At 49.0% G+C, this 14,956-nt stretch overlaps 1 protein-coding gene across 1 annotated transcript in view; it reads left to right on the forward strand.

The window, feature by feature from the left end:
* The first annotated feature begins 1,440 nt into the window (after positions 1 to 1,440).
* GALNT10 (polypeptide N-acetylgalactosaminyltransferase 10) overlaps positions 1,441 to 14,956 on the forward strand; it is a 125,604-nt gene continuing 112,088 nt past the window's right edge. Inside the window, exon 1 of the mRNA XM_077266397.1 lies at positions 1,441 to 1,778. Coding sequence (XP_077122512.1) covers positions 1,635 to 1,778 — 144 coding nt within the window. The 5' untranslated portion in view covers positions 1,441 to 1,634. The remainder of the gene's footprint in view (positions 1,779 to 14,956) is intronic.

The raw sequence follows: 14,956 nt of genomic DNA on the forward strand, positions 1-14,956 counted from the left end.
AGACCCTGATTCCAGTGATGTGTCACTTGCTGAGCTGCTTGCTGTCATTTTGATACAATCACAGTTTGGGCAGAGCGTGGAATACTGAGCTATGTATAACCCCGCCCACACCACTGATTGGCTGTATACACTGTATATTGAAAGAAAGCTGCCAATCAGTGCTGGGGGGGGTGGTTGGACCAGGAGGCACGAGACACCTAGTCCTGTAGTGATAATCTCCTGCTGATAAAACACTGATTTTATTGAAAAAGCAACACACAGCCTAGTAAGTGATACATCGCTGGAATCATGGTCTCAGCCCCTACATCAGTCTGCCCCTAGATCACATATCAAAAACCTGCTGACAAACTCTCTTCAAGATAGATGGGCAGTATCGATTGGTAGGGCATTGTGCTCTTTATATGGACCAATGATTGCTGCGGCTGCTGGAAGGTTTCCATTCACTGACAGCAAGCAGAGGTTTTAGAAATTGAGATTAAAAAAAAAATCTTACTTGAAAGGGAAATAACTTTTCATTGCGCAATGCTTAACCCCTTTCTAACCGCAAGCTCCGATCGCTGCCGTTTAACCATTTAATCGCTCACCAACAATGACAGATAGCATGGAACCGCTGGGGAGCCCATTGCCTCTCTTCCCTGGGGGGTCACCATCTTGGGGCTGGGTTTCGAGTCCCCATAGGAGGCTAAAAAAGAAAGTAACGTTAATGCAAAAAAAAAATTAAAAAACAAATAAAATAATATATATATTAAATTAAAAAATCTACAAGGTTACATCCAACCCCTTTTCTTATTTGATGTAAAAATAATGTAAAAAAAAAAAGTAAATAAAAAAAAAAAAAAAAAAAAAAACACACTCGGTATCGCGGGGTGAGTAAAAGTCCGATCTTTAAAAATGCCAAAAAGAAAAAAATATAACACCTTAAATAACATTTTGTTTTTATAACTGCACTTAAAAATGCAATAAAAAGTGATCAAGATTGTACCGATAAAAACTACAGCTCGGCGCGTAAAAGACGAACCCTCAATCAGCTCCATTGACGGAAAAATAAAAAAGTTATGAAAATGGAGATGCAAACTAATTTTTTTTTTTTTACAAAGTTGTGATTTTTTTAAATTACTAAATTAAAAAAAAAAAAATAACAGAAAAATGTGGTGTCGCTATAATCATACCATTTTCAGGTCATTTTTACGGCACATTAAAATAATTAAAAAAATAAAACAATGCTGGATTTGTGTTTTCCCCATTTCATTGCACCTAGAATTGTTTTCCTGTTTTTCAATACATTATTTGGTGAAATGAATGGTGCCATTCACAACTACAATTTATGCAAGTAAATAAATAAGCCTTTTTTGCTGGGCTTTGTAGTTCTGCAGCAGCCACAGGTTGTCTCGCAGGCTCGGCGCCGCACTGCCCTCTGGCGGACAGTAGCGGCAGCGCAGCTCTCACACACCGTGTCCGGCCCCAGGCGCGCTGGCTCAGAGGTAGCGGGAGTGCGCAGCGTGTCCCCGCCCCTCTCCCGGCAGCGGCGGCGGCGGCGGTGGAGGCTCAGTGCAGGTAGCGCTGCCCGGCGGTGGCTGTGTCGGTGTCCGGGGCTGTCGGTGCGGAGTTTGCTGGCAGGGCGTGGGCTTCTTCCCATGCGGCGGAAACAGAAGCGTCTTTTGCAGGCGGTGGGGCTGGGGCTGGCCGCCCTGCTCTTCCTGCCCAACGTGGGTCTGTGGTCTCTGTACAGGGAGAAGCAGCTGGAGGGCGCAGGGGGCAGCAGCAACGGGGACGGCCAGGTAAGGGGCGCTCCTTGTCTCCATGGTAACTTCCTACTTACTGACAGTGTCCCGTTCAAGTGTGTGCAGTGTCCTGCTGAGCCCCGTGTGTGTGTGTGTGACAGTGGTCCGCAGAGCTGGCGATCGGGGGCTGCTGCTCTCAGCCGGTGGTACCGCCGTGTCTGCACCGCTGCATGAGTGGATCCGCTGACCCCTGTTCACACAGAGCGGCAATGTAAGGAAAGGAATCGCAGAACTCTCATTCTCTGGCCGAAGGTTCACGGGTTGTGTCTGTGCTGTATCCGGTCCAATAGTTGGACGACAGTCCGCGGTCCTGTCAGTGTCCGGTAGAGGCGACCGTCAGCGGTTCTGTAAGTGTCCGGTAGAGGCGACCGTCAGCGTTTCTGTCAGTGTCCGGTAGAGGCGACCGTCAGCGTTTCTGTCAGTGTCCGGTAGAGGCGACCGTCAGCGGTTCTGTAAGTGTCCGGTAGAGGCGACCGTCAGCGGTCCTGTCAGTGTCCGGTAGAAGCGACTATCAGCAATTCTGTCAGTGTCCGGTAGAGGCGACCGTCAGCGGTTCTGTCAGTGTCCGGTAGAGGCGACCGTCAGCGGTTCTGTCAGTGTCCGGTAGAGGCGACCGTCAGCGTTTCTGTAAGTGTCCGGTAGAGGCGACCGTCAGCGTTTCTGTCAGTGTCCGGTAGAGGCGACCGTCAGCGGTTCTGTAAGTGTCCGGTAGAGGCGACCGTCAGCGGTCCTGTCAGTGTCCGGTAGAGGCGACCGTCAGCGGTTCTGTAAGTGTCCGGTAGAGGCGACCGTCAGCGTTTCTGTCAGTGTCCGGTAGAGGCGACCGTCAGCGGTCCTGTCAGTGTCCGGTAGAGGCGACCGTCAGCGGTCCTGTCAGTGTCCGGTAGAGGCGACCGTCAGCGGTTCTGTAAGTGTCCGGTAGAGGCGACCGTCAGCGTTTCTGTCAGTGTCCGGTAGAGGCGACCGTCAGCGGTTCTGTCAGTGTCCGGTAGAAGCGACTATCAGCAATTCTGTCAGTGTCCGGTAGAGGTGACCGTCAGCGGTTCTGTCAGTGTCCGGTAGAGGCGACCGTCAGCGGTTCTGTCAGTGTCCGGTAGAGGCGACCGCCAGCGGTTCTGTCAGTGTCCGTTAGAGAGGACCGCCAGCGGTTCTGTCAGTGTCCGGTACAGGTGACCGTCAGCGGTTCTGTCAGTGTCCGGTAGAAGAGCCGCTGACTGTTGCCTCTACCGGACACTGACAGAACCGCTGACGGTCGCCATCAGTGTCTGGTAGAGGCGACCGTCAGCGTCCGGTAGAGGCGACCGTCAGCGGTCCTGTCAGTGTCCGGTAGAGGCGACCGTCAGCGGTTCTGTCAGTGTCCGGTAGAGGCGACCGTCATCGGTCCTGTCAGTGCCCGGTAGAGGCGACCGTCAGCGGTCCTGTCAGTGTCCGGTAGAGGCGACCGTCAGCGGTCCTGTCAGTGTCCGGTAGAGGCGACCGTCAGCGGTCCTGTCAGTGTCCGGTAGAGGCGACCGTCAGCGGTTCTGTCAGTGTCCGGTGGAGGCGACCGTCAGCGGTTCTGTCAGTGTCCGGTAGAGGCGACCGTCAGCGGTTCTGTCAGTGTCCGGTGGAGGCGACAGTCAGTGGTCCTGTCAGTGTCCGGTAGAGGCGACCGTCAGCGGTTCTGTCAGTGTCCGGTGGAGGCGACAGTCAGCGGTTCTGTCAGTGTCCGGTAGAGGCGACCGTCAGCGGTTCTGTCAGTGTCCGGTAGAGGCGACCGTCAGCGGTTCTGTCAGTGTCCGGTAGAGGCGACCGTCAGCGGTTCTGTCAGTGTCCGGTAGAGGCGACCGTCAACGGTTCTGTCAGTGTCCGGTAGAGGCGACCGTCAGCGGTCCTGTCAGTGTCCGGTAGAGGCGACCGTCAGCGGTCCTGTCAGTGTCCGGTAGAGGCGACCGTCAGCGGTCCTGTCAGTGTCCGGTAGAGGCGACCGTCAGCGGTCCTGTCAGTGTCCGGTAGAGGCGACCGTCAGCGGTCCTGTCAGTGTCCGGTAGAGGCGACAGTCAGCTGGTCTGTCAGTATCCAGCATGACTACCCTATCCTAATTATGGGTCACAAAAAAAAATCTCTACTCTAATTTTTTAGAATCTAATTCGCGTGGCTGCCGTCTGGTGGCCCGCTGTCTGATTTTGCCGCGTTGCTCCCTGCCCAGGTGTGTGCTGTCCTGGATGCTGACGTGGGCTCTAGTCCTGCGTTTGACATGTCATCATTAACTTCAATGTTTCCTTTCCTAGTTCCGGGTGTGATTGTGTCTGGAAGTGGCGGCTGCCGGGATGTGCTCTGCATGAGAACGTCTCTGCCTGTCTGAGGCACAGGAAGCTCCGACGTAGTAACATTCTGCAGAACTGACGGCCTGATACATACAGCTGCTTCTCACAGAATTAGAATATCATCAAAAAGTTAATTTATTTCAGTTCTTCAATACAAAAATCGAAACTCATTTATATAGTCATTACAAACAGAGTGATCTATTTCACATGTTAATTTCTGTTAATGTTGATGATTATGGCTTACAGCCAATGAAAACCCCAAAGTCGTTATCTCAGTAAATTAGAATAATTAATTAAAAAAAACACCTGCTGTGGCTTCCTAAGTGTTTACAAAGGTCCCTTAGTCTGTTTCAGTAGCTCCACAATCATGGAGAAGACTGCTGACTTGACAGATGTCCAGAAGGCAGTCACTGACACACTCCACAAGGAGGGTAAGCCACAAAAGGTCATTGCTAAAGAAGCCGGCTGTTCAGAGTGCTGTATCCAAGCATATTAATGGAAGGTTGAGTGGAAGGAAAAAGTGTAGTAGAAAAAGGTGCACAAGCAACCGGGATAACTGCAGCCTTGAAAGGATTGTTAGGAAAAGACCATTCAAATATTTGGGGGAGATTCACAAGGAGTGGACTGCTGCTGGAGTCATTGCTTCAAGATCCCCTACACACAGACGTATCCAGGACATGGACTACAAGTGTCACATTCCTTGTGTCAAGCTACTCATAACCAATAGACAACGCCAGAATCATCTTACCTAGGCCAAGGAGAAAAGCTGGACTGTTGTCAGTGGTCCAAGGTGTTGTTTTCAGATGAAAGTAAATTTTTCTTTTCATTTGGAAATCAATGTCCCAGAGTCTGGAGGAAGAGTGGAGAGGCCACAATCCAAGCTGCTGGAGGTCTAGTGTGAAGTTTCCACTATCAGTGATGGTTTGGGGAGCCATGTCGTCTGCTGCTGTAGGTCCACTGTTTTATCAAGTCCAAAGTCAGTGCAGCCGTCTATAAGGAAATGTTAGAGCACTTCATGCTTCCCTCTGCCCACAAGCTTTTTGGAGATGGAAATTTCATTCTCCAGCAGGACTTGGCCCCTGTCCACACTGCCAAAAGTACCAATACCTGGTGTACAAACAATAGTATCACTGCGCTTGATTGGCAGCAAACTCACCTGACCTTCACCCCATAGAGAATCTATGGATATTGTCAAGGGGAAGATGAGAGACACCAGACCCAACAATGCAGAAGAGCTGAAGGCTGCTATCAAAGCAACCTGGGCTTCCATAACCCCTCAGCAGTGCCACAGGCTGATCGCCTCAATGCCACGTCGCATTGATGCAGCAATTGATGCAAAAGGAGCCGCGACCAAGTATTGAGTGCATTTACTGAACATACATTTTAGTAGGCCAACATTTCTGATTTTAAAATCATTTTTTCAAGCTGGCGTTATAAAGCATTCTAATTTACTGAGAAAAAGACTTTTGGGTTTTCATTGGCTGTAAGCCATAATCATCAACATTAACAGAAATAAACACTTGAAATACATCACTCTGTGTGTAATGACTCTATATAATATGAGTTTCACTTTTTGTATTGAAGAACTGGAACTAAATTAACTTTTTGATGATATTCTAATTTTGGGAGAAGCACCTGTAAATAACCATCTGTAACATGACACAGGCGGACGCTGAGTGCCGGACCACTGCAACCTCTGGTATATTAGATGCCGGATTGAAGACTATTATCACCCCTGAGACTTTGGCCGGGGTCACACATGCGTGTTTTACGGACGTAAGAGCGCAGAAATTACGTCCGTAAAACTTGCATTACATACGGCACAATTATTCTCAATGGGTCTAGTCCTATCAGCCGTATATTACGGTTCAGTATTATACGGGTTTCTACGGCCGTACAAAATCGCAGCATGCTGCGTTTGTCAGCGTATTGCGCAAAAAAAATCGCTAATGAAAGTCTATGGGGGCGAGAAAAATACGGATTCCACACGGACCTGCAGTGTGACTTGCGAGAAATACGCAGCGGTGTTAGTGAAAAGTCGGTAATTCAATTGCCGGCTTTTCATTTCTCCTTCCCAAACCCGACAGGATATGAGACATGGTTTACATACAGTAAACCATCTCATATCCCCTTTTTTTTTGCATATTCCACACTACTAATGTTAGTAGTGTGTATGTGCAAAATTTCAGCGCTGTAGCTGCTAAAAGAAAGGGTTAAATGGCGGAAAAAATTGGCGTGGGCTCCCGCGCAATTTTCTCCGCCAGAGTGGTGGTAAAGCCAGTGACTGAGGGCAGATATTAATAGCCAGGAGAGGGTCCATGGTTATTGGCCCCCCCGTGGCTAAAAACATCTGCCCCCAGCCACCCCAGAAAAGGCACATCTGGAAGATGCGCCTATTCTGGCACTTGGCCACTCTCTTCCCACTCCCTGTAGCGGTGGGATATGGGGTAATGAAGGGTTAATGCCACCTTGCTATTGTAAGGTGACATTAAGCCAGATTAATAAATAATTAATAATAAAAAACACACACACATGATTTAAAAGTATTTTAATGAAATAAACACAGCGGTTGTTGTAATAATTTATTGTTCTCTCAATCCATCAGGAACACCCTCGCTTGGCAAAATAATAAACGCACAAGATACATACCTTCTGATGTCAGATCACGTCCCACGAAGTAATCCATCTGAAGGGGTTAACTAATATTACAGGCAGGAGTTGTTCTAAATGCAGCTGTGCTTGTAATTCCCCGGCGAATGAATGAAATGTAGGTCATTGACCTACATTTCCTTCAGTCGCGGTGATGCGCCCCCTGGTGGATGTCCTCATATGACCTGGAGCGTGGGAAAAAGTTCCCAGGCTGCAGTTCATGAGAACATCCAGCAGGGGGCGCATCACCGCGACTCAATGTAAGTACAGATCCAGCTTTCCTTTCAGCACCCGGGGGATTACAGGCACGAGCGAGTGGTTTATCGCAGCTCGTGCCTGTAATATTAGTTAACCCCTTCAGATGGATTACTTCGTGGGACGTGATCTGACATCAGAAGGTATGTATCTTGTGCGTTTATTATTTTGCCAAGCGAGGGTGTTCCTGATGGATTGAGAGAGCAATAAATTATTACAACAACCGCTGTGTTTATTTCATTAAAATACTTTTAAATCATGTGTGTGTGTTTTAACCCTTTCATACAATTGGATTAATAATGGATAGGTGTCATCATTGACGCCTCTCCATTATTAATCTGGCTTAATGTCACCTTACAATAGCAAGGTGGCATTAACCCTTCATTACCCCATATCCCACCGCTACACGGGAGTGGGAAGAGAGTGGCCAAGTGCCAGAATAGGCGCATCTTCCAGATGTGCCTTTTCTGGGGTGGCTGGGGGCAGATGTTTTTAGCCACGGGGGGGGGTGGGGGGGCAATAACCATGGACCCTCTCCTGGCTATTAATCTCTGCCGTCAGTCACTGGCTTTACCACTCTGGCGGAGAAATTTGCGCGGGAGCCCACGCCAATTTTTTCCGCCATTTAACCCTTTATTTCAGCAGCTACAGAGCTGAAATTTTGCACATACACACTACTAACATTAGTAGTGTGGAATATGCAAAAAAAGGGGATATGAGATGGTTTACTGTATGTAACCATGTCTTATATCCTGTCGGGTTTGTGCAGGAGAAATGAAAAGCCGGCAATTGAATTACCGACTTTTCACAGATATCGCGCTGAATGAAATCTAAATACAGAATATATATATGTGTCTCAATTATATATATATATATATATATATATATATATATATATATATATATATATATATATATATATATATACATACTGTATATATGTTTTCCCTAACATTTGAGCACATAAATCCATTAGATGTCGGTTTTGCAAGCCTGCGCGAAAATCTCGCAGTACGGATGCCATACGGATTACATATGGAGGATGCCATGCGCAAAATACGCTGAAACACCCTGACTACGGATCAATATTTTGGGAACATTTCTCCGTATTACGGCCGTAGTACGGACGTATAATACGTGGCGTATTGTCTTACGCCAAGTGTGACCCCAGCCTTTTACCTACTGGTTCACCCGTCACTGGGAACCACTTAACATTTTGGACTATATCTCATCTGATCCTATTACTTTCCTCCAGGATACACGGCTCCTCTTATGTTTGGCAGAAGCTTATTTTGCTTTCCGAATAGTTTTTTGTAGGATCAGGGGTTATTGTTGATACATTGTTGGAGGTTCCACGTCTGGGATTCTTATCGATCGCCAAAACTGGGGTCGTATTCCCTTTCCTTCACCCCTGACCATGGCCAGGAGACGGTCATTGGAGCAGCTGGTTGTGCTTGCTCCCCGCCACTAAGTTCTGCGTCCATAGCACCGCAGTCAGCTATTTTTACAGTGCTACAGACCCTGGAGCATGAGGATGCACAGCAGCCAGTTGCTCCATTCAACTCCTACTGGTCTTTGCCTTGAGGTGTGGGGAAAATGAAGGGGACACGTCCCCTGTAGTGTCGATCGGTGGGACCAACATGCATGTAACAGTTAGCACCAATTCAATGAGTAGGTAATCATTTGTGTCTGCCAGGATACCCCTGAGCAGTTTACCCCACTAAGATGCCCACATTTCCTAAAAGTGCATATGGGCAGAGAGTCAGTTACCATTTGGGATCCTCTCTTTGGTTACACGGTTGCCTAAATCTGTACCAATTCATCTTTGCCGCACTTGTATGTATCAAATCTCTGTAAATATTTAATTTTTTATTTTTTTGCTACATATTTCGAAAACCTTACTTGGAGGTTTCATTGTGGACCTTTTAAAAAGGGGACCCATCACTTCTCCTGACATCTATTTTGGTTGACACTTGTCATAAAGTAAAGTTTGGAGCATATTTTGTCGAGCATCATGATTGTGTCCAGGCTGCCGCGCGTCGTGGTTGTGGCCATGTGTCGTGGTTTTGGCCCTCTGTCGTGGTTTTGGCCCTCTGTTATTCCTCCAGTAAATGTGTGTCAAGGTGAGAGTGGGTAAGGAACATGCTCCGACTGTTAAAAAAACCCATAATGCAATAATCTGATTAAAAGAATGCTGCAGATTTGTTATTTAATAGAAAACGCAAAGCTTTACCGATAAAAGCTGTAGTTGCAGATAGGTCCTCCTAAAAAAAGATCTTCTGGGAGCTCTCAGAGCTGTGATCATGAGGGGGTCAGGAATTTTTCCGGTCTGCAAGTCCGTCAGATTTTTCTTTGCCCAAGGAATCAACTATTCTATAGCCCACAACTTCCTGTGCTGCAATATGACCGCTCACTACTTTTGTACTTGGTGATCTGGACTAATCGGAAGAGTTGGATATTTCTCCTTATGTATTAGTGTTATGCCATTTTTTACATTTTTTTTCTTGTTACTTTTTTAGTAAAAAACTCTTTTGCACTGTGTATCTCGGTACGGACTGAAGTATTGTATCCACCCATGTCATCTATATAAATGGTGTCCAGTTCTCTGACAGGTCAAATATTTCATTTATGACCACCTCTAACAATTGTTTCGGAGGTGCATTTCTGAGGTGTCCTGCCAGTCGGCTGGTAAAGTGTAAAAGCGCCGCACCGAGTGCTGCCATCAGTAGCATCTTAGAGCCCCATTACCTGTCGTGGTGTAGAGAAGGAGATGGGTGGATTTAAGAATTTTGTCCTTAAAGTATACTTGTCACGAGATTTCACAATGCAAATGGCATACTTTCTATTACCGTGAATAGATCTTTTACACCTGATGAGGCTGGTGTACATTCTTTGAAAATCCATGTTAGAATGTCTATATAATCCTTTAAGAAAATATAACCTCCAGTCTCCACCCACGTAAGTTTATTGACAGACCCTCAGAGCTGCTGCTGCTCCCTGCAGCTGAATTTGTGCCCTCTTAGGCTACTTTCACATTAGCGTCGTGCACTGCACGTCGCAATGCGACGTTGCAGCACACCGACGCATACTGTGCAAGCGCCGCACAACGGGAGCAGCGGATGCTGTTTTTCAACGCATCCGCTGCCCCATTGTGAGGTGCAGGGAGGCGGGGGCGGCGTTCCGGCCGCGCATGCGCGGTCAGAAAAGACGGGAACGACGCACCAAAAAACGTTACAAGCAACGTTTTTTGGTGGCGACGGTACGACGCAACCGTCGCACGACGGTTGTGACGTGTGGCAATGCGTCGCTAATGCAAGTCAACGGAGAAAAAACGCATCCTGCAAGCACTTTTGCAGGATGCGTTTTTTCTCTAAAACGACGCATAGCGACGTGCAGTGCACGACGCTAATGTGAAAGTAGCCTTAGGCTACTTTCACACTAGCTTCGTTTTGCGTACGTCGCAATGCGTCGTTTAGGAGAAAAAACGCATCCTGCAAAGTTGTCTGCAGGATACTACTTTTTTCCACATAGACTAACATTAGCGACGCATTGCGACGTATGGCCACACGTGCGACGGATGCGTCATGTTTTGGCGGACCGTCGGCACAAAAAAAGTTCCATGTAACTTTTTTTGTGCGTCGAGTCCGCCATTTTCGACCGCGCATGCGCGGCCAAAACTCTGCCCCCTCCTCCCCGCTCATCACACTGGGCAGCGGATGTGTCGTAAGACTGCATCCGCTGCCCACGTTGTGATTAATTAGCACACTGTCCGTTGGGCCGACGGTTTGCGACGGCCTGTACCGACAGACTAGTGTGAAAGTAGCCTTAGCCTGATTGACTGATCCTTAGTGCCCCTCTTCCCTGCGGAGATCTATCTTCGCTCAGTACAAGCTGCAGCTGTCATTTAGGCTGTTAATGCATGTAGAAAAGCCGCAGAGACACCATCACGTGTTTCTCAACGCTGTTAAGTCAGAGACTGAATACCCTTGGACTTACAAGGTCTCTAATTCTATGAATGCCCAGAATTAGTGGGGGCCCAAGGGGCCTGGGCCACCCACCAAGCGGGGTCCTCCCACCAATATAGGGATAAATATCTTAAAGGGAACCTGTCACCCCCAATATCAAAGTTGAGCTAAAGGTACCTTCACACGAAGCGACGCTGCAGCGATAGCGACAACGATGTCGATCGCTGCAGCGTCGCTGTTTGGTCGCTGGAGAGCTGTCACACAGACCGCTCTCCAGCGATCAACTATGCCGAGGTCCCCTGGTAACCAGGGTAAACATCGGGTAACTAAGCGCAGGGCCGCGCTTAGTAACCCGATGTTTACCCTGGTTACCAGCGTAAAATCTAAAAAAAACAAACAGCACATACTTACATTCACGTCCCCCTGCGTCCACTTCCTGACTGACTGAGCGCCGTACAGTGAGAGCAGAGCGGTGACGTCACCGCTGTGCTGCTTTCACTTTCACTTTGCGGCGCTGAGTCAGAGGAGGAAGCAGACTGCAGGGGACGCAATGTGAGTATGTGCTGTTTGTTTTTTTTACATTTTACGCTAGTAACCAGGGTAAACATCGGGTAACTAAGCGCGGCCCTGCGCTTAGTAACCCGATGTTTACCCTGGTTACCAGTGTAAAATATCGCTGGTATCGTTGCTTTTGCTTTCAAACACAACGATACACAGCGATCGGACGACCAAATAAAGTTCTGGACTTTATTCAGCGACCAGCGACATCACAGCAGGATCCTGATCGCTGCTGCGTGTCAAACGAAACGATATCGCTAGCGAGGACGCTGCAACGTCACGGATCGCTAGCGATATCGTTATAATGTCGTTTCGTGTGAAGGTACCTTTAGCCCACCAGCATCAGGGGCTTATCTACAGCATTCTGTAATGCTGTAGATAAGCCCCTGATGTATCATGAAAGATGAGAAAAAGAGGTTAGATTATACTCTCCCAGGGGCGGGCGGTCCGATCCGATGGGCGTCGTGGTCCGGGGCCTCCCATCTTTTTACTATGACGTCATCTTCTTGTCTTCACGCTGTGGCTCCGGCGCAGGCATACTTTGTCTGCCCTGTTGAGGGCAGAGCAAAGTACTGCAGTGCACAAGCGCCGGGCCTCTCTGACCTTTCTCTGCGCACTGCAGTACTTTGCTCTGCCCTCAACAGATGAAGAGGACGTCATCATAAGAAGATGGGAGGCCCCGGACCGGGACCGCCCGCCCAGGTGAGTATAATCTGACCTCTTTTTCTCATCTTTCAGGATACATCGGGGGCTTATCTACAGCATTAGAGATACAGAATGATGCTGGTGGGCTTAGCTCATCTTTGAATTTGGGGGTGACGGGTTCCCTTTAAGGACATCCATGAAGCAGGAACGACTTGTAAATTTGGCTATCATGAGCATCGAGTTGGATATCCTGTGTGCATTGGACTTTAGTGACATCATTAGTGATTTTGCAGCATGAAAATCAAGGAAAGTGCCTGGATTGTAAAAAATGAATGATTTTACTTGAATTACTCTGCGTAAATGATTTTTGTAAATAAACTTGGGTTCGTTTTCACTTTGCGTTTTTGCATTACATATTGCAACACCTTGAAAAATGGGCCTCCCTCCAAAATGGGCCCTGGGCCACCCACCTCTTAAATCCGGCCCTGATTCTATGACTGGACTAAAAGGCTCGTCTTAATATCAGGATTAGGGCTTGTTCATATGCTGTGGTTTTTTCTTGGGAGCGCAGTATTTTACAGGCCAGATGCTTATTCTTTTGCTATGGATTTGAAACATCAGCATGTAAATTCTTTCAGCGTTTTTGCAACTTTGTCACCCATTCATATGAATGGGGGAGAGAAACCACAAGTAAAAACGCATTTATATTTTTTTCCCTAAGGATTGGCCATCAATGTTAAAGTCCTGGACAACCCCCTTAAAGGGAATCTGTCATCTGATTCATTCAGCACCATTGCAGCCAGGGTATATATTTCTTTATAAATGCTTCGACATTTCATGGAATATATGCTTTAAACATCAAGCAGAAGATGAGAATAGTCCGGCTCTTCCCTGCACTGCTAGACCTGGCTGGCTCTTCCCAGCACTGCTAGACCTGGCCGGCTCTTCCCAGCACTGCTAGACCTGGCCGGCTCTTCCCTGCACTGCTAGACCTGGCCGGCTCTTCCCTGCACTGCTAGACCTGGCCGGCTCTTCCCTGCACTGCTAGACCTGGCCGGCTCTTCCCTGCACTGCTAGACCTGGCCGGCTCTTCCCTGCACTGCTAGACCTGGCCGGCTCTTCCCTGCACTGCTAGACCTGGCCGGCTCTTCCCTGCACTGCTAGACCTGGCCGGCTCTTCCCTGCACTGCTAGACCTGGCCGGCTCTTCCCTGCACTGCTAGACCTGGCCGGCTCTTCCCTGCACTGCTAGACCTGGCCGGCTCTTCCCTGCACTGCTAGACCTGGCCGGCTCTTCCCTGCACTGCTAGACCTGGCCGGCTCTTCCCTGCACTGCTAGACCTGGCCGGCTCTTCCCTGCACTGCTAGACCTGGCCGGCTCTTCCCTGCACTGCTAGACCTGGCCGGCTCTTCCCTGCACTGCTAGACCTGGCCGGCTCTTCCCTGCACTGCTAGACCTGGCCGGCTCTTCCCTGCACTGCTAGACCTGGCCGGCTCTTCCCTGCACTGCTAGACCTGGCCGGCTCTTCCCAGCACTGCTAGACCTGGCCGGCTCTTCCCAGCACTGCTAGACCTGGCCGGCTCTTCCCTGCACTGCTAGACCTGGCCGGCTCTTCCCTGCACTGCTAGACCTGGCCGGCTCTTCCCTGCACTGCTAGACCTGGCCGGCTCTTCCCTGCACTGCTAGACCTGGCCGGCTCTTCCCTGCACTGCTAGACCTGGCCGGCTCTTCCCTGCACTGCTAGACCTGGCCGGCTCTTCCCTGCACTGCTAGACCTGGCCGGCTCTTCCCTGCACTGCTAGACCTGGCCGGCTCTTCCCTGCACTGCTAGACCTGGCCGGCTCTTCCCTGCACTGCTAGACCTGGCCGGCTCTTCCCTGCACTGCTAGACCTGGCCGGCTCTTCCCTGCACTGCTAGACCTGGCCGGCTCTTCCCTGCACTGCTAGACCTGGCCGGCTCTTCCCTGCACTGCTAGACCTGGCCGGCTCTTCCCTGCACTGCTAGACCTGGCCGGCTCTTCCCTGCACTGCTAGACCTGGCCGGCTCTTCCCTGCACTGCTAGACCTGGCCGGCTCTTCCCTGCACTGCTAGACCTGGCCGGCTCTTCCCTGCACTGCTAGACCTGGCCGGCTCTTCCCTGCACTGCTAGATGTCATTGATTGGTTTCTACCATTGCGAGAAACCTGTCAATCACCTAGAACAGTGCTGGGAAAAGCCAGTCGGACTAGTATCATCTCCTGCCAAGTATATTTAGTCTGAAAGGCCGAGTAATAATATAATATACCGTATACCTGGGCGCAGTCATACAGCCAAGATCTAATTCATGTTGGCCGTGGTTTGGGCAGCATGAATCTGATGACATGTCCCCTTTAAAAGTGCTTTTCCAGTCTACAAGATTCCTGATCTTTCCGCTGCACTGTACTCTGCTGTCACTTTCCAAGTGAATCCTCGACTGACTGCTCCTTTGAACCAAGGAAAATGTGGCCATAAGTTCCCAGTTCTGAAGATCAGGGAGAGGAGGGGTCCTAAGGTCCATGTAGATAAAGGTTACTCCAGTTACTATTGGAGAAATTGATGACGAGATCGGGACTTTACTGCGGTTGTGGGAACAGATAATGTTAGGGCGGCTTAATCATTACTGTTCAGTTCTTAGAGTGCATTGCTTAGGCGAGACAGTCTTACAATGTGCCAGATGTGTCACCGTGGGTGAAGCTGTTGCACCTGTTTGATAAATGTGGATAATTTTTAGACTGTCCAGTCTCAGTTTACACCAACTTCTTTTGTGCCGTAAATATT

This window comes from Ranitomeya variabilis, chromosome 5, assembly GCF_051348905.1.
Source record: "Ranitomeya variabilis isolate aRanVar5 chromosome 5, aRanVar5.hap1, whole genome shotgun sequence".
NCBI classification, from domain to species: domain Eukaryota; kingdom Metazoa; phylum Chordata; class Amphibia; order Anura; family Dendrobatidae; genus Ranitomeya; species Ranitomeya variabilis.